This window comes from Hirundo rustica, chromosome 27 (assembly GCF_015227805.2).
Source record: "Hirundo rustica isolate bHirRus1 chromosome 27, bHirRus1.pri.v3, whole genome shotgun sequence".
In the NCBI taxonomy this organism is placed as follows: domain Eukaryota; kingdom Metazoa; phylum Chordata; class Aves; order Passeriformes; family Hirundinidae; genus Hirundo; species Hirundo rustica.
Window position 1 is genome coordinate 2,878,366 of NC_053476.1, and position 20,602 is coordinate 2,898,967.

At 62.2% G+C, this 20,602-nt stretch overlaps 4 protein-coding genes across 4 annotated transcripts; 3 read left to right on the plus strand and 1 right to left on the minus strand.

Annotated features, from left to right (window-relative positions):
- Nucleotides 1-1,290: 1,290 nt before the first annotated feature.
- Nucleotides 1,291-2,117, minus strand: LOC120763769 (heat shock protein 30C-like). Its single transcript, XM_040087321.2, has one exon. The coding sequence runs from the start codon at nt 2,025-2,027 to the stop codon at nt 1,443-1,445; it is 585 nt and encodes a 194-aa protein (XP_039943255.1). The 5' UTR covers nt 2,028-2,117; the 3' UTR covers nt 1,291-1,442.
- Nucleotides 2,118-3,018: 901 nt separating this feature from the next.
- On the plus strand, nt 3,019-3,901 carry LOC120763793 (heat shock protein 30C-like). The gene has a single exon (XM_040087355.2). The coding sequence runs from the start codon at nt 3,139-3,141 to the stop codon at nt 3,745-3,747; it is 609 nt and encodes a 202-aa protein (XP_039943289.1). The 5' UTR covers nt 3,019-3,138; the 3' UTR covers nt 3,748-3,901.
- Nucleotides 3,902-4,787: 886 nt separating this feature from the next.
- KAT2A (lysine acetyltransferase 2A) lies at nt 4,788-11,140 on the plus strand. The gene is made up of 18 exons (XM_040087509.2): nt 4,788-5,006; nt 5,568-5,691; nt 5,772-5,917; nt 6,280-6,369; nt 6,517-6,698; nt 6,949-7,140; nt 7,222-7,328; nt 7,466-7,573; nt 7,660-7,796; nt 7,936-8,144; nt 8,216-8,342; nt 8,584-8,694; nt 8,771-8,914; nt 9,169-9,283; nt 9,367-9,403; nt 9,537-9,600; nt 9,804-9,888; nt 10,106-11,140. Exons 1-18 carry the CDS (start codon nt 4,788-4,790, stop codon nt 10,297-10,299), a joined length of 2,391 nt encoding a protein of 796 aa, XP_039943443.1. The 3' UTR covers nt 10,300-11,140.
- A 501-nt stretch (nt 11,141-11,641) lies between these two features.
- On the plus strand, nt 11,642-15,873 carry DHX58 (DExH-box helicase 58). Its single transcript, XM_040087312.1, has 12 exons — nt 11,642-11,812; nt 11,890-12,091; nt 12,190-12,380; nt 12,589-12,705; nt 12,931-13,057; nt 13,138-13,320; nt 13,405-13,661; nt 13,787-13,936; nt 14,167-14,328; nt 14,601-14,791; nt 14,985-15,081; nt 15,319-15,873. Exons 1-12 carry the CDS (start codon nt 11,645-11,647, stop codon nt 15,496-15,498), a joined length of 2,025 nt encoding a protein of 674 aa, XP_039943246.1. The 5' UTR covers nt 11,642-11,644; the 3' UTR covers nt 15,499-15,873.
- The last annotated feature ends 4,729 nt before the right edge of the window (nt 15,874-20,602 follow it).

Sequence of the window (20,602 nt, forward strand, 5' to 3'; positions counted from 1 at the left end):
CTGGGACACCTGGAGTCAACGTGGAAGAAGGAGCAGCCCCTTGCAGCTCTATCCCTACCGTGTGTGCTGCCAGCAGCACCCTCCGTGCTCGGGAGGGGCAGTGGATGGAGATGTGCTGCATTTGGAACCCTCAGCTGAGGGGCTGCGAGCGGCTCGGTCACAGGAGAATAGAGTTGTTGTGCCCTTCATCTGCTATCCAAGGTCTCAGTGCCTCTTCCTCATGCTGGATTGCCTTAAAATCCTGGAAGCAGGAAGGGTCTGGAGGGATTTGGTGATGGAGGGCTTGGGATCATGCTTGAGCCTGGGCTGCCTGTGAGGTGTGGGCTTCAGTGGTCCCCACTACACCTCCTTTGTGTGGTGCTGTTTGTGCCTGGACTCCTTAGCTACTGGAGGTGCTCAGGATCTCTGTGGGACCACCCAGTGCTTACAATGTGGGATTGACGCTGGTGGTTTCCTCAGGGAGCCAGAGATGGACCTCTTTGGAGCAGAGCTTCCCTGATCCCACTCAGAATAATCCAGTGGGCGCTGTGTGCAGTGCTGTTGCCATCTGCTGGCTCCTCTCCCTGTGTGCCTGCTTTCTTCCTAAACTTGGGGTCTCTGGAGGCATCTGTGATGCCCTAAGAGGGTCTTGCTGCTTGCCTGAGCAGGTGCTCAGGGGCTCAGTGTCAAGGCTGGGGACTTGCTGCTGTTGCTGGTGTGTCTGGGCAATGGGCTGTCTGCTCTGAGGGTGGCTTTAGCACAAACAGGCGTTCCTGCCTGCATACCTGCTGCCTGCCCACACACCTGCTGCCTGCCCGGGCCTGAGCGCGGCTGTTTGTGGTGGTTACACACCACGCCCGGGGTTGAGCTTTTCCCTCCCTGCTGCTGGGAACTCAGGGTGGACTCCGGCAGCCCCTTGCCAAGCTGGGAAGGGGAAAGTGTGAGTACAAGAGTCTCACGCCACAGGCAGCCCAATGTGGTTCCCTCCCTATTGTGTGGGGATGGATATTGGCCGAGGCTGTGGAGCTGGAGATGATGCTGGCAGCAGTGCGAGGGAGGGTGAGGGCACCCCTGCTGCCCCTGTACAGGTGAGTGGGACTGCCCTTCCCACCTGCCCCCCTCCCTTAACAGGACAGTGCTCCCAGATCCCCTCCCCTCCCTCACAGAACCCTCTGGCTCTGCCATCTGGCCCCATTTTGTGCTGCCCTGAGAAGCAAGAGAGGTTTGTCCCCCTCTCTGTGTCCTACTCCTCTGGCACCGAGAGTAGGGCGCAGCCTCCCCATCAATCAACACCCAGAGAACACAAGAAGATTCAATGCAAAAGTATTTTTATTGGATACAAAAACATTCCAGTATAGTGAAAAAAAAAATTGACATCATTGCTGATGAAGCTTGTCTGGGCTTAACCCCGAGACTTGCTCCTGTCTGCTCCGGTCCTGCCGTGGCCATCGGGTCTCATCCAGTTACACCTGGGCTTTGTTGGTGGCTCCATCCTCAGAAGCTGGTCCGGTCTGTGGGGCAGCAGGGCTGACCTGGATGGGCACGTTCCTCTCCGGGGCAGCCGGCAGCGCCAGCTTGGGCGCCTCGATGCGGAGCTGCCCATCCTTGGACAGGGAGCAGGTCAGCGCTTCGGCGTCCACCTCCTCGGGCACGTCCCACTCCCGCTTCAGCACCTCGTACTTGTAGGAGAAGGAGCCCTTCTCATCGACGTTCTGCGTCTCCTTCTGCCCCACCAGCACCACCTTCCTGCCCACCACCTTCACCGACAGCTGCTCGGGAGCGAAGTTCTTCACGTCCTGGCAGACAGAGAAGCCGTCCCCAGAGCCCTGGGTCAGGGCTGCGCTGGTGCTCGGGGTGTGCTCCGCGGCGATGGCTCCGTGGTTGCTCAGGAGCTGCTCGAAGCTGCTCATGAACTCGCGAGCTTTCTCCATCTCCTGCTGCAGCTCGGTGAAGATGGTCTCTGCGTGTGGCCAGAGGGTCCTCACGGTGCCCAGCCGGCTGGCCAGGGAGCTGGAGGCGAATGGTGCGAGGTGCATCCGGCAAAGCATCGCTGCTGCTGCTGCTGCTGCTGCTGCTGCTGCTGCTGCTGCTGCTGCTGCTTCTGTCCCCTTTCCAGTGGGCTGGAAGCGTTCTGCCCCGCCGCTGCCGGCGGAGGTTTTTATACCCGTTTCCCGGAGGTGTGTCCTTGTCCCACACATTACGTCACCCTCGGGAGAAGAGCTCAGCTCTTTCCAGCCCGTTCCAGCTCATTCTTGTTACTCACCCGTGAGGAGAGGCAGCGCTGACGTGCCCGGCATACCTTCGCTCTGACTCTTTCAGCTCTGCTCTCCTGGCTTATAATTAGCAGCATCACCTCAGCCTCTGAGCGGGATGCCTGAGCCACTCTTGCCAAAAATCTGTGCCCTTTGCATTTCCCAGACGTGGAGTGAGTGTGAGCTCGTCTCCTCCCTGCCTCCCCCCAGCCTCAGCTGTGGCCCATTTTCCCCCCATCTGTGCTCAGGGAGGTCCCATCGGGTGAGAAGTCAGAAGTCAATCCACAGGCCCATGCCCAGGTGGGGTGCACAGTGCCGTGCTGAGGGGTCAGGACAGTGGTATAAGGGAATTTAAGAATTGATTAAAGGTAGCTGAAATGGACATCTTTCCACGAAACAACAGGATGGGGGTGGCCAACAGGGAGAGGGGTCCCAGAAAGTGCAGGAAGTGCCTGGCAGCAGATGACATGGGACATGTACTTTGGGGGTGGGACTAGCTCCTGTGCTGGCAGAAGCCATGAGCTCCTGGCACGATGGAGCCTGTCTCCACCGAACCCCCGGGGCCAGGGAAGGGCTCTGTAGCCCCCCAGCCATGGCCCCATGGGCCCTGCTGCATCACGATGGCTCTGCAGAAACCTGAGCTCCCAGCAGTGACTGCGGCTCCCTATTTGTGGCATGTGACTTGACCCCAGAAACAGGCGCTGCTATTTTGGCTGGTGGATAATCAGCCTCTCAAAAATAGGCGATGGCTCCAGGAGGCTGCGTGGGGAGAGAGCGTTCTGGAAGGGACACACCCCTGGGCTGGGGAGAATAAAATCCCCTGCTCTCCTGCCCCAGCCCAGCACCGCTCCAGCCACTGCACCGAGCAGAGCTGCAGCACAAGCAGGAGCACTCATTGGGAGCAGAGATGCTTTGCCGCCTGCACTTTATGCCGCCCATGTCCAGCTCGCTGTTCCCGTGGCTGGGACCTGTCCGCACTCTCTGGCCACATCCAGGCACCCTCTTCGCCGAGCTGGAGCGGGAGATGAGGCTGGAGATGGAGAGAGCTCGGGAGTTCATGAGCAGCGTCGAGCAGTACCTGAGCGATGGGAGCAGCCCCGGGCGGCTCGGCATCACCGCAGAGCGCGCATCGGGCACCAGCGCAGCCCTGACCCAGGGCTCTGGGGACGGCTTCTCTGTCTGCCAGGACGTGAAGGACTTCGCTCCCGAGCAGCTGTCGGTGAAGGTGGTGGGCAGGAAGGTGGTGCTGGTGGGGCAGAAGGAGACGCAGAGCACAGACGAGAAGGGCTCCTTCTCCTACAAGTACGAGGTGCTGAAGCGGGAGTGGGACGTGCCCGAGGAGGTGGACGCCGAAGCGCTGACCTGCTCCCTGTCCAAGGATGGGCAGCTCCGCATCGAGGCGCCCAAGCTGGCGCTGCCGGCTGCCCCGGAGAGGAACGTGCCCATCCAGATGGGGCCGGCGGTGGCACAGTCAGCTGGCAGCGCTGAGGAGGGAGCCGAGCGGGCCAAGGCGTGAAGAGGAGCAACGAGGACCAGGCTGAGCCTGGCTACGGGGGCAGCTGCTGGCCGCAGAGCGGGACCGCGCTGGGACTGCGTGATGGCCCGGGGGGGGTGATGTCTGCCCAAAACATGCGGCTTTTTTGATATGTAATAAATATTCCTAACTTTTATTTGTGTGCTTTTGGTATTTCTGGTCTTGCCCAGCCCTGCGTTTTGCAACGCTCCCGTCTGTGCCCACGCAGCGCAATGCCAGGGTGGGGAACGCGGCTGTGCTGGCACCGGGCAAGTCCCTGGCGCCTCTCCCCAGCTCTGCCCTGGCAGGGGAGGTTGGGCGAGGGGCTCCAGGCGATAGGCAGCACTGAGAATCCCCGGGAGGTCCTGAGCATCCCCCTGGGTAGCCTTCGGACAGCTGACTCCCATCTTTGGGACGGTGCTGGAACACTCCCGTGCGGTGCCCGCGTCCCCCGTGCCGTACCCCCCCGGCAGTGCTGGCACCTTCCAGGCGCTGCCCGCAGCTCCGCGCACCAGCCGAGCGCTAAGCCGCGCCCCGCACGGTGAGAGTGGGCGCGGCCTCTCATCAATGGCCATGCGGGCGGAGCCGGTTCCTCGGTACCGGTCAGGAGGAGCGGCAGCGCTCCGTGCCGGCTGCCAGGAGGCGGAGGGCGGGTCACACACCGCATTTGGAGAAGAGGGCGTGGCCACGCTCCATATTTGCGGGAGTCCGCGGAGCGCTCCGTGCGCCGCCGGACCGGCAGCGGTACCGGTTAACCGGAGGGGTTGGACGGCTTCTCCGGGCACCCACGGCTCGGCATCGCCCCGTGAGGGGCTGTCGCGGTGGGTCGTCATGAGCCGACCTCGATCCTCTCTGGACGGTTCGCGCCACCCGCAGCCCCGAGCAGGAGCTCTGCTCCAGTTCGGGACAGCGGGTGACGTGAAGCGGCCCCGGGAGCGCCGTGCCGGGAGCTCCGGCCCCACGTCCCCCGCCGCAGCGGACTACAGCTCCCGGCATTCCCGGCGCGCAGGCGCAGTGGGCGCGGGGCGCACGCCGGGCCCGGCATGGCGGAGCCGGAGGCCGCGCCGCCCGGGCGGCCCCCGCCGGGCCCGGGCACGGGAACGGCGGGGGCGAGCGGGGTAACGGCTGGAGGAGCGGGATCCAGCGACCCGGCACGGCCCGGGCTGAGCCAGCAGCAGCGGGCGAGCCAGCGCAAGGCGCAGGTGCGGGGGTTCCCCCGCGGGAAGAAGCTGGAGAAGCTGGGGGTCTTCTCGGCTTGCAAGGTGGGGGGACAGCGGGAGCGGGAGGGCAGGGGCGGCAGGAGGTGGGGTTCAAGGCTGTGCATGAACGGGGGATGCAAGGACGGGCACGGGTAGGGGGTGCAGGGGATACAGGAGTGGGGATTCAGTGCTGTGCATGGGTGGGGGATGAAGGACGAGGGTGCTGACCTGAGTGGGGGATGCAGGAGGAAGTTGCAAGGACGTTTATGGGTGTAGGAGGGGAATTTAGGGGTTGCAGGAGGGTGAGTGCAAGGAATACATGGACAAAGGATGCGGGATTGGGTGCTGAGATGTACATGGGGTGCAGGGCGGGGGTGCTGGGCTGAGTGCAGGTGCAGGAAGAGAGTGTTGAGTTACCCAGGGGAGGTGCAGGGATGACACTGGGCAGGGGCTGCAGAGTCCTGGGGGTGCACGGGGGCATGGTGGGTGATGCAGGGCAGGGCTGAGAAAAGCTGGGCTGGGTGAAAAGGGGCCGGTGGGAGCCAGGGAAATCCTTTGGGCACAGAAAGGCGGCAGCCTCAGCGCGTGGGCCATTGCAACGACTCCTCCCATCCCTCATCCCAGGCCAACGACGCCTGTAAGTGCAATGGCTGGAAGAACCCCAACCCCCCCACAGCCCCTCGAATGGACCTGCAGCAGCCGGTGACCAACCTGAGCGAGCCATGCCGGAGCTGTGGCCATGCTCTGGGTAACTCCTGTGGGGTCTCCTGGGCAGGGCGAGCGGTGCTGATCCCTGGGTCTCACTCTGGATTTCTCCCCCGCACACAGCGGACCACGTGTCCCACCTGGAGAACGTCTCGGAGGAAGAGATCAACCGACTGCTGGGCATGGTGGTGGATGTGGAGAACCTCTTCATGTCAGTGCACAAGGAGGAGGACACGGACACCAAGCAGGTGTATTTCTACCTGTTCAAGGTAAGTCTGGGCTGTGCATGGCTCACTGCCCTGCTCGTGGGGGGCTTGGCAGAGGCTCTGGTCAGTGTGGGGGAGAGGGGGCTGCTGTCCCACAGTTTGTGCTCCGTTGGAGCTGGTGCTGAAGCTGGGGCTGTGAACCATCCCACAGCCTAGAGACCTGGAAGGCTGATTCTCTTCTGGAGTGATTGTTCTCCTGGCCTTGGATTCCCTAGAAGGGCAGTTTCTAGGGGAGGAATGGGTGTGCTCCAAGGGCAACACCAGTGCCTTCCTGGCTGTAGAAATTGGAGCAGCCTCATGCCAGCATTCAGCCACCTCCACCGTTCCTGGGACTCTTCTGAGTGTGTCTGATGGTGTCTTTGTAGCTGCTGCGGAAGTGCATCCTGCAGATGAGCCAGCCTGTGGTCGAGGGGTCCCTGGGGAGCCCCCCCTTTGAGAAACCTAACATTGAGCAGGTGAGGCTGCTGTCAGGCTCGTGCACTGCCCTGGTGACTTGTCCTGTGTTCTGCTGCTCTTGCACAGACCCCTCACTCTCTGGGGGGCAGCATGGAAGAACCCAGAGTAGCCCCCAGCACCCTCCCAGTGTCCCGTCCTCTCCCCAGGGAGTCCTGAATTTTGTGCAGTACAAGTTCAGCCACTTGCCGCCCAAGGAGCGCCAGACCATGTATGAGCTCTCCAAGATGTTCCTGCTGTGCCTCAACTACTGGAAGCTGGAGACGCCGTCCCAGTTCCGTCAGCGCTCCCAGAACGACGATGTGGCCACCTACAAGGTCAACTACACCAGGTGTGGGCAGGGGGCCACTGAGCCAGCCACCCTGGGCTCTAACTCCTGGGACTCTCCCCAGCTCTCCCAGACTGTCAGTCCCCTAGGAGAGCGGGCACCGAGTAGGGCCAGTGCTTCTAAATATCAGCTGTGCCCTTCCTCCCCCTGCTCTTCTTGCCCCTGGTCCCAGCAGCATTGTCCCAGGAGGGATATGGCTGCTCTGGGATCTCTGGTTCCAGCCCTGTCACCAGAGCCCCTTCCTGTCCCACAGGTGGCTGTGCTACTGCCACGTGCCACAGAGCTGTGACAGCCTGCCCCGCTACGAGACCACCCACGTCTTCGGGCGCAGCCTCCTCAAGTCCATCTTCACGGTGACGCGCCGGCAGCTGCTGGAGAAGTTCCGGGTGGAGAAGGACAAGCTGGTGCCAGAGAAGCGGACACTGATCCTCACCCACTTCCCCAAGTAGGTACCCAGTGGCTGCTGGAGCACTGAGGGGATTGCTTCTTTGGGATGCTCGCGTGCTGATGTGCCACTCCCTTCCAGGTTCCTCTCCATGCTGGAGGAGGAGATCTACGGTGAGAACTCCCCAATCTGGGAGGCTGATTTCACAGTGCCAGCTGCGGAGGGTGCCCAGCTGGTGTCTCGCCCAGGTATTTCAGGAAGCAGCTCCCACTGTTTGGGGGCTGTGGGATAAAAGAGTCAAGGTGTGGCTGAGCAGTGGCAGTGGCAGTGGCTGGGCTGCCACGGCGAGATGATGCATTTTCCAGCAGTCATGGCTCTGTTGCAGCTGCAGTCAGCACCGTTGCCGTCCCCACCACTCCTCTCTTCAGCAAGAAGCTCAGCAGCAGCAGCTCGGCTGCCAGCCTGGATGCCAGCACCCCAGAGCCCCTGCCAGGTAACGTCACGCGAGCCCACGCCAGAAAGCCGGAACTGTCTGTGGTCCCTCCCAGCACTGGATGTGCTGCTCTGCTCCCATCCCAGGAGAGAAGCGGAAGCTACCTGAGAGCCTGACGCTGGAGGATGCCAAGCGGATCCGTGTCATGGGAGACATCCCCATGGAGCTGGTGAACGAGGTCATGCTGACCATCACGGACCCCGCTGCCATGCTGGGCCCCGAGGTACGGGCTGCGCGTGCTGGGCTGGCTCTGGTCCTCTCCGAAGCCCACAGAGCTGCTTCCCCAGTGTGCCAGGGTGGAGTGGGGCTCCCCCAGCAGAGGGTGTGCGGGGCCAGTGACCCCCACCCCTCCGTGCCCCCAGACCAGCCTGCTGTCGGCCAACGCGGCGCGGGATGAGACGGCGCGGCTGGAGGAGCGCCGCGGCATCATCGAGTTCCACGTTATCGGCAACTCGCTCTCGCAGAAATCCAACAAGAAGATCCTGATGTGGCTGGTGGGGCTGCAGAACGTCTTCTCTCACCAGCTGCCCCGCATGCCCAAGGAGTACATCACTCGCCTCGTCTTTGACCCGTGCGTGGCTGGGGGGCGCGGGGGGGGCCGGTGTGGGGGGCTCCCCTCACCCTCGGCCGTGCTGCCTGCAGGAAGCACAAGACCCTGGCACTGATCAAGGACGGACGAGTGATCGGGGGCATCTGCTTCCGCATGTTCCCTACCCAAGGCTTCACGGAGATTGTCTTCTGCGCCGTCACCTCCAATGAGCAAGTGAAGGTGAGAGCAGGGAGATGGGCACACATGTGTGCCCCCCAAAGCCTGGCGTGGGCAGGATGGGCTCTCTGTAGCTGGTGTAGGGATGCCCCAGACCCTTGGGCAGCCAGACCTGCTCAGCGCTGGCCAGCCCCAAGCGGTGGTGGTTGCTTCAGGACACCTTCCAGCTGCCATTTCCATGGGTTGGAGGGGGTTGTTTATCCCAGCTGGGGCTGCATGGGGGTCCGTGTCTCACTTCCCCAAGGGCTATGGGACGCACCTGATGAACCACCTGAAGGAGTACCACATCAAGCACAACATCCTCTACTTCCTCACCTATGCAGACGAGTACGCCATTGGCTACTTCAAAAAGCAGGTGGGCTCCTTTCCCTGGGAGCTGCCCCCAGCTCTGCTGCACACCTTCCCCCTCCCACCTACCCCCTCTCTCCCAGGGCTTTTCCAAGGACATCAAGGTCCCCAAGAGCCGCTACCTGGGATACATCAAGGACTACGAGGGGGCCACCCTGATGGAGTGTGAGCTGAACCCCCGCATCCCCTACACCGAGCTTTCACACATCATCAAGAAGCAGAAAGAGGTACGGCCCAGAGTGGGGAGGAGGGTAGGTGAGGGCTGCCAGCCACCCCCCAAAGGCAGGGGAGAGGTGTGGGGCTGTGCTGGCCCTGAGAGCAGACTTGCAGGGCAGAGAGGGGGCACTGGTGGTGTGACACTGGCCAGGGTTGTCTCTGGCCCTGCGCTGTGGGTTTGTGGGGATCCCACATCACAGTGTGGCTCCTGGAGCATCCTGCAGCCCCCACTCATCTGCTCCTTTCCAACCCCCGTTCCCTGCAGATCATCAAGAAGCTGATCGAGAGGAAACAGGCGCAGATTCGCAAAGTCTACCCGGGCCTGACCTGCTTCAAGGAGGGTGTGAGGCAGATCCCCATCGAGAGCGTCCCTGGCATCCGTGAGTCCTGGCAGGGGTCTGGCTCTGTCCTCCCTCGCTGTGGCTGCAGTGCAGACATGGTGACGCTGACACTTGTCTTCCAGGAGAAACAGGATGGAAACCACTGGGGAAGGAGAAGGGGTGAGTGCTGCATGGAGTGGGGGTACACCTGCAGCAGCAGGGCTGGGGGCTCAGCTCGGGCTGTGCCTCAGTCTTGGCATTTTTCTGGCCCTGGGATGGAGAGGGGCTGATGAGTACTGGCTTTATCATGCAGGAAGGAGCTGAAGGACCCAGACCAGCTCTACAACATGCTGAAGAACCTCCTGGCCCAGATCAAGGTGTGGGCAGGAAAGGACCCTCACTGCAGGGAGCCTGTCTTCCTGACAGCCCTCAGGGCAGCCTCCCTGGGGATGGGCTGCACAGGGCTTTACCCTTGGGGGCTGCTGGGGTGACCCAGGTGTGGAGGGAGCAGGACCCCTGGGTGCTGGAAAGAACAAGGGTTGTGTGTCCATTGCTCCAACTGCCCCTCACTTCTCCCCAGACCCACCCCAGCGCGTGGCCCTTCATGGAGCCGGTGAAGAAGTCAGAGGCGCCGGACTACTACGAAATCATCCGCTTCCCCATTGGTAGGTTGCTGTGTCCAGCCCCCAAGGCGGGATTGCAGAAGAGGGGGGCTGAGCACCCCACATTAATTGTGGGCTCTGTCTTGGGGTCTCATTTTTGGGGTGGTTGGGATAGTCCAGAGTGAGAGAGGGGTGAGTTGGGACCCACGGTTAGTGTCCAGCTCAGTGGCTGAGGGGTGCAGAGGCCTGGGGAGGGGTCCTGACCCTTCCCCACCCGCAGACCTGAAGACCATGACGGAGCGCCTGAAGAACCGCTACTACGTCACCAAGAAGCTGTTCATCGCCGACCTGCAGCGCATCATCACCAACTGCCGCGAGTACAACCCGCCCGACAGCGACTACTGCAAGTGTGCCAACACCCTCGAGAAGTTCTTCTACTTCAAGCTCAAGGAGGGGGGGCTCATCGACAAATAGCGGGGGCCGGCCTAGACCTGCTGTGGCCACCGGCCCTCCTGTGGGAGGGACAGGGCTCCTGTGGGATCCAGCCCCACTCTCTGTTGGTAGGAGGTGCTGGGGGGATTGGTGCTGCTGAGCAGCCTGGGGAGCTGAGCTTTCCTTCTTGGGGAGCTGGGAGGGCTGGTGCTTTTATCCCTGTGGTGCTCTGGCTGCCTCCCCTAGGGAATGGGGGTGAGGCTGGAGCTGCCTCATCAGAATCTGCCCAGGGCAGGGACAGCACTGAGCTCCTCTCTCTGCCTGGGGAGGGGGGAGCCCCTTAACTCCTGTGCATCCCCCTTACCTGGGATCGTGCCTTCTGCCCTGACTCCCTGTGGCAGGGCAGGGGCACACAAGTGCTTTGGTTTCTGCTCCGTCCGCATCCAGGCAGCCCCTAGCCCTCACACTGAATGTACGGCGGGGTCAGCCCCGCGCTGCCCGCAGCAGTGCTGCTCCTGGGCTGGGGTCCTGCTGGGCGGGGGGCTCTGCCCTGCACACCCAGCTCCTGCTGCCTCTCTGTCAGCTCTTCCCTCCCCCCGGGGCAGGTCTGCCTTCCCTGCCTGTACATCCTCCCTGCCTGTCCCTGCTGGGGGTTGAGGGGCTGCCAGCCCCACTCCTGCCCCTCTGAGTGCCAGGGGCGGTGACTGCCCGGTGCTGTGCTGGCCTCTGCTACCTGCTCTGCACTGGCTGGCAGCCGCCTCTGCTCGTCTCCCCCCTTGCTCCCCCCTCTTTGTGCCCCCCACCTCTTTCTTTGGCCCCCCCACTCCCCCATTCCACTTCACTGGTGTTTTCGTTGGTTTGTTTGGGTTTTTGTTTTGGGTTTTTGTTTTTTTTTTAAATAAATGTCCTTGTGCAGCCCCAGCTCCATCCTTGGGGCTCACCCCAGCGTGGTAGGCGGGAGGGGGGGGACAACCTGGGATGTTCTGGAGGGTGTCAGCTCGGGATGGGGAGTTGTGAAGATCCCCGTGGGTGGGCTGGGGTGCGCCGGGCAGAATTGGGGTGCAGGGGTTGGTTGGGGTGCACGCTGCTGCTCTGAGATCCCGGACGAGCCGGGGCGCAGGGGCCATCTGGGTGCCGGGCGGGGGGCGTTCTGTGGGACCTCCACTCGGTTTCGGTTTCGATTCCAGTTCGCAGCCGGGGCTCCCGGGGGATCCCCGGGCGGGGCGGGCGGCTCGGCTCGGCTCGGCTCGCTTGGCCCCAGCGCGGCCGTCGTGCTCCGCCCTTGCCGGGCCCCTCCCGTGCTCCCCCCCCGCCGGGACCGGGCGGACGCGCCGCCTCCAGTTTCGTTTCCTGCCGGTCCCGGCTGCGGGACGCGGAGCGGCCGAGGATGGAGCTCCGGGGGTACCAGCGGGAGGCGGCGGCCCCGGCCCTGAGCGGCCGCAACTCCATCGTTTGGCTGCCCACGGGCGCCGGGAAGACCCGCGTGGCCGTCCACGTCTGCCGGCGGCACCTGGAGAGCCGGCGGGGCGGCAAGGTGGCCGTGCTCGTCAACAAGGTGCTGCCCTGCCCCGGCACCGCGGGGGACACGGGCGGCGGTCCTGGCCGGTGCTGAGCGCGGTCCTGTGGGCGCAGGTGCACCTGGTGGACCAGCACACCGAGAAGGAGTTCCACGCCCTGCAGGACGCCTTCAAGGTGGCGTCCATCAGTGGGGACACAAGCCACAAAGCCTTCTTCGCCGATCTGGTGAAGAAGAGCGACGTCGTCATCTGCACAGCGCAGATTCTGCAGAACGCCCTGGTCAGCGCGGAGGAGGAAGCGCGCGTGGAGCTGACAGGTGGGCACCGGGCTACGTGTACCGCTGGCCCCGCAGCCGTGGCTGAGCCCCCAGCTGAGCAACCACCTCACCCCGCTCCCCTCCCTGGCCCGGAGCAGATTTCTCGCTGCTGGTGATAGACGAGTGCCATCACACTCACAAGGACGCCGTCTACAACAAGATCATGCTGAGATACCTTCAGCGCAAGCTCAGTGGGGAGCAGGACCTGCCACAGATCCTGGGGCTGACGGCATCCCCTGGCACTGGGGGGGCAACATCCTTTGAGGGGGCCGTAGAGCACATCCTGCAGGTGCGTCCTGTGCCCCGTCCTGCTCCAGCACAGCTTGCCCTGGGGTTCAGCAGGCTGTCCCTTGGGATGGGGGTTTGTGCCCAGGTGTGTGGGTGCTGCGCAGTCCAGAGGAGTCATCCCCAAGCTCGCCAGGTTGGCAGCGGGCACCACACGCTGCATTGTCCTGAGCAGCTGGGCTCAGGGAGGAAGCAGGGTCTTTCCCTCTCAGATCTGTGCCAACCTGGACTCTGAGAAGATCACATCGGTGCAGGACGAGGTGCAGCACCTGCAGAGCCATGTCCCCCAACCCAAGAAGCAGTATGACCTGTGCCAGGAGAGAGTGCAGGTGAGGGACGGCTGCTCAGAGCCATGGGGCTGCTCACTGGGTGGAAGATGACCCCCCCAAGCCCTGCTGGGTGAGGGGCTGCGTCCCTTCACGTGCTTCGCTCAGGCCAGTGGGAAAAATCAAAGTTGTCCCAAAGCTTTGGTGCCGGGGGATCCTGCAGCTGTCTGGGCCCCGCCATGCAAGCAGCCACAATCCCTGGGTCCTGAGCCCCTCCCCTGCTCCCAGGACCCCTTTGGTGAGCAGCTGAAGAAGGTGATGGTGCAGATCCAGCAGTTCATGGGGAAGCCGGATCTCCCGCGGGATTTCGGCACGCAGATTTACGAGCAGCGCGTTGTGGAGCTGGAGAAGAGAGGTGAGGGTGCAGCAGCGCGGGTGTGGCAGGGCTGCGCCGCGGGGACGGGCTGTGACTGCCGCGTCCCCTGGCCCCGCCAGCTGCAGAGATGTTTTGTCGCAAGACGCGGGTGTGCGCCCTGCACCTGCGCAAGTACAACGACGCCTTGCTGATCAACGACAGCGTGCGCATGGTCGACGCCTTCCAGTGCCTCCAGCAGTTCTACGGCGCCGAGAGGGATCAGAAGGACCCCACTGAACAATTCCTCGCCGCCACGTTTGAGGGTAACAGAGGGGCCTGGAGGGGGGGTGATGCTGGCTGCATTCTGGGTGCGGGGAGTGTCCCTGACACCCCGTTCACCTGTGCAGAGAACAGAGCGAGCCTGCAGGCGCTTGCCGGGGACCACCGCTATGAGAACCCCAGGCTGAGCAAGCTGGAGGGGCTCCTGCGTGAGCACTTTCAGCCTCTGGGCACTTCTCGTGGCATTGTCTTCACCAAGACAAGGCAGAGCGCCCACAGCCTGCTCAGCTGGCTGCAGACCACGGCCACGCTCTGTGGGCAGCACATCAGGGCCGCCGTCCTCACCGGCGCTGGCTACAGCAACCAGGCCAGGCACATGACACAGGTGAGTGGAGGGTGGGCAGGACCCGGACCGACCCCACTCTGCACATTTTGGGGGTGCTGCGGGTGCTGCCCAGGCCTCAGAGCCCTACGCAGCTGCTGAGGCATCACCCCCCCTTGTCTACCCAGAACGAGCAGCAGGATGTGATCAAGCAGTTCCGTAAGGGAGCCCTGAACCTGCTCTTCTCCACCAGTGTGGCCGAGGAGGGCCTGGACATCCCCGAGTGCAACATCGTGGTCCGCTATGGGCTGATGACCAATGAGATCGCCATGATGCAGGTGCTGTCCAGGCTCCCTCTGGCCCTGCCAGGATCCCCCAAAGCCATGGGACATGGGGGCTCTTGCATTCCCTGCAGGCAGCTCCTTGGGGATGAGCCCAGCCCCTGGCAGAACATCTCCTCGGCGAGGCGCAGGAGAGGGTGGAAGTGGCTCTGTCCTCACAGGGGAGCACAGGAGGGTGAGCTGTGTCCCTGTTTTACTCACTGCAACATTTGGACCTTGCCCTGCAGGCCCGGGGCCGTGCCCGTGCTGAGAACAGCGTCTACTCTGTCCTTGCCAAAGCCAACAGCAGAGAGGTGACCCGGGAGCTGCTCAATGAGGACCTGGTGGAGCTCATGAAGAGGGCAATTCAGGCAGTGCAAGCCATGCCTGAGCAGGAGTACTGCCAAAAAGTGGGTACTGGCTGCTGCCGTGGGCACTGGCAGGGCCAGGCAGCTCTTGCTCCCCTCTGCACCCTGCATTTGGCTGCCTGCTCTATCTTGGAGAAGCACCGGCCTCTGGGATGGAGTTGTGTGAGGGGCATGGGACAGCGTGTGCCTGTCCTGCCCTGTGGCTTGTGCTCCTGGGATGGTGCATCCCTCGGTAGCCGTGGATCTTGCCGTGTCTGCCATCTGTCCTTGCCTTCGGTCCTGTGCTGAGCCCTGTCCTCCCCTGTCCCCCACAGATCCAGGAGCTGCAGCGGGTGGCTGTCGCCAGCTGGCTGATGAAGGAGGCCAGGATCAGCGAGCGGCGGCAGCTGCACCAGCCCGACGCTGTTTGCCTGTACTGCGTCAACTGCAGCACGGCCGTGTGCCGCGGCAGCGACATCCGCACCGTGGAGGGCATGCACCACGTCAACATCAACCCCAAATTTGGGTAGGGGTCTCACATGGGCAGGGCTGAGCAGGCAGATGGGCAAGGGAAGCACCAGCCTGCTGCCAGCTCTTTCTCAGGGACCTAGGTACAGGGAGATTGCAGGAACTTAGTTTTGACTATGGAAGCACCTGTGCTGCGCTGTTTGTGTCCCCTGGACTACCATCTTTACTGTCTGGTGGCACCTTCCTTCCAGGTCATATTACAGCGTTTCCTCCGGGAAAATACAGTTCCAGCGGACTTTCAAGGACTGGGAGCCCGGGTGCCGTATCTCCTGCAAAGCCTGCAGCCAGGTGAGCACCACAACTCCCCTGTGTCTGCAGCCCAGGCAGAGCTGGAGGGACAGGAAGGGCTGTGCCTTGTGCCCCAGCTGACGGCTGCACGTGCCTGTGTCGTGTGTGTGCTGCAGGACGTGGACACAGGCTGTCTCCAAAGGAGGGACATGCTTTGGGAGCAAGGAATTGCCCCGTCCCTGCAGCCTGGGGACGCTGTGTGTGCCTCGGGTAACTGTCCCCTCCCTGCCCACACAGGACTGGGGCATGGAGATGCTGTACCGGCAGGTGAAGCTGCCTGTCCTCTGCATCAAAAACTTTGTGGTGGAGACACCAGCAGAGAAGAGGAGGTACAAGAAGTGGAGCGCTGTGACGTTCCCCATCAAGGCGTTTGACTACCTGGAGTACTGCTCTGACACCTACGGCCTGTCCCTCTAGCACAGGCTCTGTTCAGAGGAGGACTATTCACAGGGCGCTTTCAGGGTGCTCCATGAAAAGGAGAGGCTTCCTCGACCCTGGGACAGAGGGCCACGGCTCACTCCTCTCTTCCTTCGCTGGTCTGAGCCCCAACAGCACGTCCCCAGCTGGAGCCCATGGCTGCTGAAGGAGCTTTGCTGCACCCACGTAGAAAGGACGAGATGCTGGGGATTGAAAACCACCTAAACCCTCCCTTGCTCCCCATCCTGCTGCCTTCTCCTCCCCAGTCCTGCCAGAACCATTCGTTTCTGTGGGTCCAGGACATAGCCCAATGCTTCTCCACTCTGATCCGTGAATTTGATGGGTCTCCATTAAAAACACGCGTGCTGGACTGAAGGGGCAGGGTGGCTGCATCACTCATGGTAAGAGCTGGCTGGGCACAGGAGGCTTCGAGGGGAGACATTGCCCCAGAGCCAGAACCCACTGTAACCTGTGCCAGCAGAACAGGGGTCTCCAGGAGACAGTGGAGTCTGTGAGGATTCCTCTGCCCTTCCCCACACGCAGACAGCGGCCTGAGCGATCCGTCTCACCCACCCATCCAAGACCGAACCTTCCCGAGGCACAGAATGAGCCTAAACCCCACTGGGGGAGCCCCAGGGATCCCTGGGGGGCTCCGGACATCCCCTCGGTCTCACCTGGGAGCTCCCTGGGAAGCCCTTTCGCGTCCGAGCTGCGGTGGGGCCGCGGGGCTTGCGGCAGGACTCGGGACCGGGCCGGTTTTGGGGCTCGGGGTTCGGTTCTGAGGTGCTCAGCTCCGGAGCGCGCGTCCGCCCGGGCTGCGCCGCCGGGGCCGCTAGATGGAGCGCGGGGCCGGGCTGGGGAATGCCCGGGGAACCGGGGAACGGTCCGGGGAACGATCCGGGGGGACCGGGGAGCGGTCCGGGAAACGATCTCGGAACCGGGGAACGATCCGGGGAACACGGGAAACGATCCGGGGGGACTGGGGAACGGCCCGGGGAACACGGGCACGGTCCGGAAAACCGGGGAACGAACCGGGGGCACCGGGGGGTGCCCTGGGAAACCGGGGGATGCCCGGGGAACGGTCCGGGGAACGATCCCGGGGGACCGGGGAACGATCCGGGGGGACCGGGGAACGGTCCAGGGAACACGGGAACGGTCCGGAAAACCGGGGAACGAACCGGGGGCATCGGGGGGTGCCCTGGGAAACCGGGAAACTATCCGAGGAACCGGGGGACCGGAGAATGCCCGGGGAACCGGGGAATGTTTGGGGAACCGAGAAACGATCCAGGGGGACCAGGGGATGTCTGGGGAAAGGGGAATGATCCAGCGGGGGCCGGGGGATGAGCCGGCGAGTACAGGGGGCTGCAGCCCTCGCACCTGCCGCTCCAGGCGTGTCCCTTCCCCGCCGGATCTGCCACACGTGTTGGTGCTGGTCCGGGGATGCCCCCCCACCCTCCGGTAAGCAGGGCGGATGCTCGGCAGGTCACGCGTGGCTCCGCGGGTGGCGGGGAGCTGCAGAAGGGCGAGGATATGTGCAGGGGACCAGAGTGCTGCTCCTGCCTGGCTTTGGTACCAGGGGCTCCTGCAGTGTCAGGCACACATAGCCTGCTTCTAGGTGGAGATGGTCCCGGGGAAACCAAACTCCTGTTCATCAGAAACTGGGTAATGAGGCCATTTGAGTTATTTGTAGCTCCTTGTGGGCTGGGATGGCCTCTCCTCCCACTCCCTAGGCAGGATCCCTCCCACAGGGACCCCAGACCGTTTTGTTCAGCTCAAATTGCCCTGATTTGTGCTTGGAGAATTCAGGTTGTGAGTTAGCCCAGTGGGTGGCCCAGAGCACCGGGTGGTGCAACCTCTCACCAGCCCTGGTAGATCTGTCTGTCTGCTTGGGTGCCCCAAACCAGAATTTCTTTAACAAAACCTGCCCCTTTTTGAGAGGGTGCAGCTGACTTCGTGGGATACAGGGCCAGGACAGCACTGTGAGTCTCTGTGGGTTTTGCAAGCGGGTCTGTATCCAGCCTCTGCTTGTTCTCCCCTCTGCGTCCCTGCTTTAATGTCAGCTGCATCCGATTTCTCCTTCCCAAGGGCTCAGTCACCTTGGGCCTGGCAGCAGGGAGCAGCTGAGCTGCAGTGATCGGTGCTGCAACCTTGGTGTCGGTGTCCTTCAGGGTTGGCGTCCTCCTCAGCCTGCATCCTTCTGAGCCAGCATCCTTCAGGACCGGCACCCTTCAGAGCCGGCCTCCTGTGTGTGGCCAAATCCCCAGGCTGGAAGAAGTCTGTGGCTCGAAGCACCTTTGCTTATCTCAGCTCCCCAAAGCACTTACGTTCTCGCCATCACGACTGGCTGTAAGCAGAGACGGGCATCATTAGCCCCGCAGCAAACAGCTGCTGCAGCAAGTTCTGCTGGCAGAAGCGCCGTGGAGGGCTTTGCCCCTGGCCCACAGGCTGCCAGCATGGGCACAGCCCCAGGAACTCCTGTGGCCTCCTGCCCCAGCACTCCCGTGCCCCTCGCAGCGCTCACGGAGCCAGGGCAATGCAGCAATTTATTTCTCACAGCTCATTTCATTTGTCATCGGTGCGTCAGAAAGCGCTGATTCCCCTCTCAAGGCACCAGCTGGGAAACCTCCGGCTCCTCCACCTGGCAGTGCCTCGGGTCAGCCCTCTCCCCAGGCTGGTGTTTAGTGCTCAGCCTGTTCGACTTATCGGGAAGGAGCCTGGGATGTGACTCGATTACGGCGTGCAAGTATCTTCCTGGGGAGAAAACTGCTGGGTATTAAAGGGCTCTTTAACTTGGCAGAGAGAGGAATAATGAGAACTGGGTCTGAAAGATAAAGTCAGGCAGATTGAAATTCGAAATCCAGGGCAGGTCTGCAGCAAGGAGGGCACAGAGCAGCCGAAGCAGGACCCCAGGCACCTTTATCAAAGAGATGCCTGGGGCTGGGGGTCCTGCCCTGCGGGTGGCTCCACCCTGCTCCGTGTTTCTGGCTCAGGCAGCAGCAGGATGAGCAGCAGGAGTCCGGTGGCGTCCTGGGTGAGGGGGATGGGGACTGATTTTTGCTTCCCAGGCACATTTGAAAATCTGGCTGTCGCACAGCCTCTCTTCCAGAGCCCGGCAGCACATCAGACCCCGAGGTGACCTTTCCTGGGACAGCTGGACTTTCCCTCTCTGTACCAGGGGAAATTCCACTCTTCAGAAAACTGCTTGTGGTGGAGGAATTCGATCCTGAAAACCAGAAGCCCTCTCCCCCTTTCGTTCCTGCATCCCCTCTTCTCGGCTGCCGGGAGCTCATGGGAGCCTGCAAAGCGTGGGGAGCGTCCTGCCCTGTCCTGCCCGGCCGCGTGTCAAACGCTTCCCGCCGGGAGTTAATCCCGACTGTTTGCATGTCAGGATGCTGCTGGATTAAACAAGGGGATTAGCATCAAACAATTTCCCTCGCGCCCCGAGCGGGAGGCAGGAAATATAATCAGTGCAGGTTTATTCTGCTTAGGTTAAAACAGCTCCCTGGCATTTGGCATGCGATGCCGTCCGAGGTGGAGGCACAGCGAGGCCGTGGCGCCGCGGGAGCGCCGGGGTGAGGATGTCAAGACCAGGGGCTGCTCATCCCAGAGGAATCAGGGAGGTGTCTCTGCTGCCTGGCACTCGGGTACTCACCTGTGCCCGCTATGGATCCCACCGGCCCAGCCGTGAGGTGCCAGGGCAGAGGGGCAATCCTGGCTTGGGGAAAGGGCTGCAGCCCTTCGCTGGGTGTCTCCAGAAGGGTACAAAAGGCAGGACTGGGGAGATTCCAGCCCCTCACGGTCACCGAGGCCCCTGGCACTGTCCTTCTGGGCTGCTCCTGCCAGCCTGGGCTCAGCTGCGGATGGCAGAGGATGGAACAGCCTCGCGGATGTGAAGGCAAACCTGTTTTCTCAACAGCTCCTGGGTTCCCGAGCCAGGGAATGGTGAAGCTGCCAGCTTTCATCCCAAGCTTCATGTCCACCTGCGATTCCAGGGTCCCCTGTCAGCACTGGGGCACAACTCTGTGCTCTCAGCCACTTAGAAAAAGTAAACCAAACGCCCTAATCCTGGGATTTTGATGGAACAAGCTCGTCCAGCACTGGCTGGGGCACAACAGCCCTACACCTGGCAAAGAGACTTGACTTCTTTTTGGCCCAAAGCACTGTGGGAGCAGCTGGACTCGCATCCCTCTGTCCTGGCCCAGATCTTTTGGTCCCTGGAGGTTTCTTGGCTGCTTTCCTCTGAGGAGCATTCCCAGGGCAGCCAAGTCCCTGGTCAGCTGAGAACAGGACCATCACACATGCCCACCTTGTTTTTCTAGGAAAGGGCTAAAAATACCATTCTAAGGCTGTGTGGAAAGGCCCGGACAGATCCTCAGCTACTGGGAGCCAAGTGATTTACAGCCTGTGTGTGATCCCGGTGACTGTGCAGGGGCAGGGACAGTCCCTGAGCCAGGGCACGTCTCTGGGGCAGGAGAGCAGGGGGGCTGCGGGTCCCCCCTTCCTCAGTGCTGCCGGGGTGGCCGCTCTCCTTTTTGCCATTTTTAGGTGACTCTTTGGGCTGGATGTGGCAGAGAGGGGACACAGAACGTGAGCTGGGCTAAGACGCAGGGACAGCTGGCAGGTGCTGGCGCGGCCTGCGGGGACCCCCGGCGCAAGCTGCGATATCCGAAAATTCCCAACCGAAATTTCACGCGCTAAATCTTAGGCCTGCAATTCTGCTGAGAGCTGGCTTTATAATTGGATCTGTCAGAAACCCGTCACACTTAATGTGCAGCTGCCAGCGTGCGTGCGTGCCACCCCTCAGCGACTGCGCTGGTTCTGCTGGGCACCGGGAAATCTGCTCCTGGGATTTTCCAGCTTGAGGAAAGGTTCTAGTTCATACCTAAACCTCTAACTCTGGGAGGAGGGCAGTGCAGACTAGGCCTAGTTTTAACTCGATGTGCCTCAGTTTCCCTCTGTGCCAGGGAATTCAGCGGGATGGGAGCGATGCTGGCGAGGCATGGGAGCCCAGCCCTGTGTGTTCTTCACCTGAGTAATCAAACCCCTTATGCAGTGTTTGATTAAAGGCCGCAAAACATATTATCTTTGATTCTTCCACTTTATT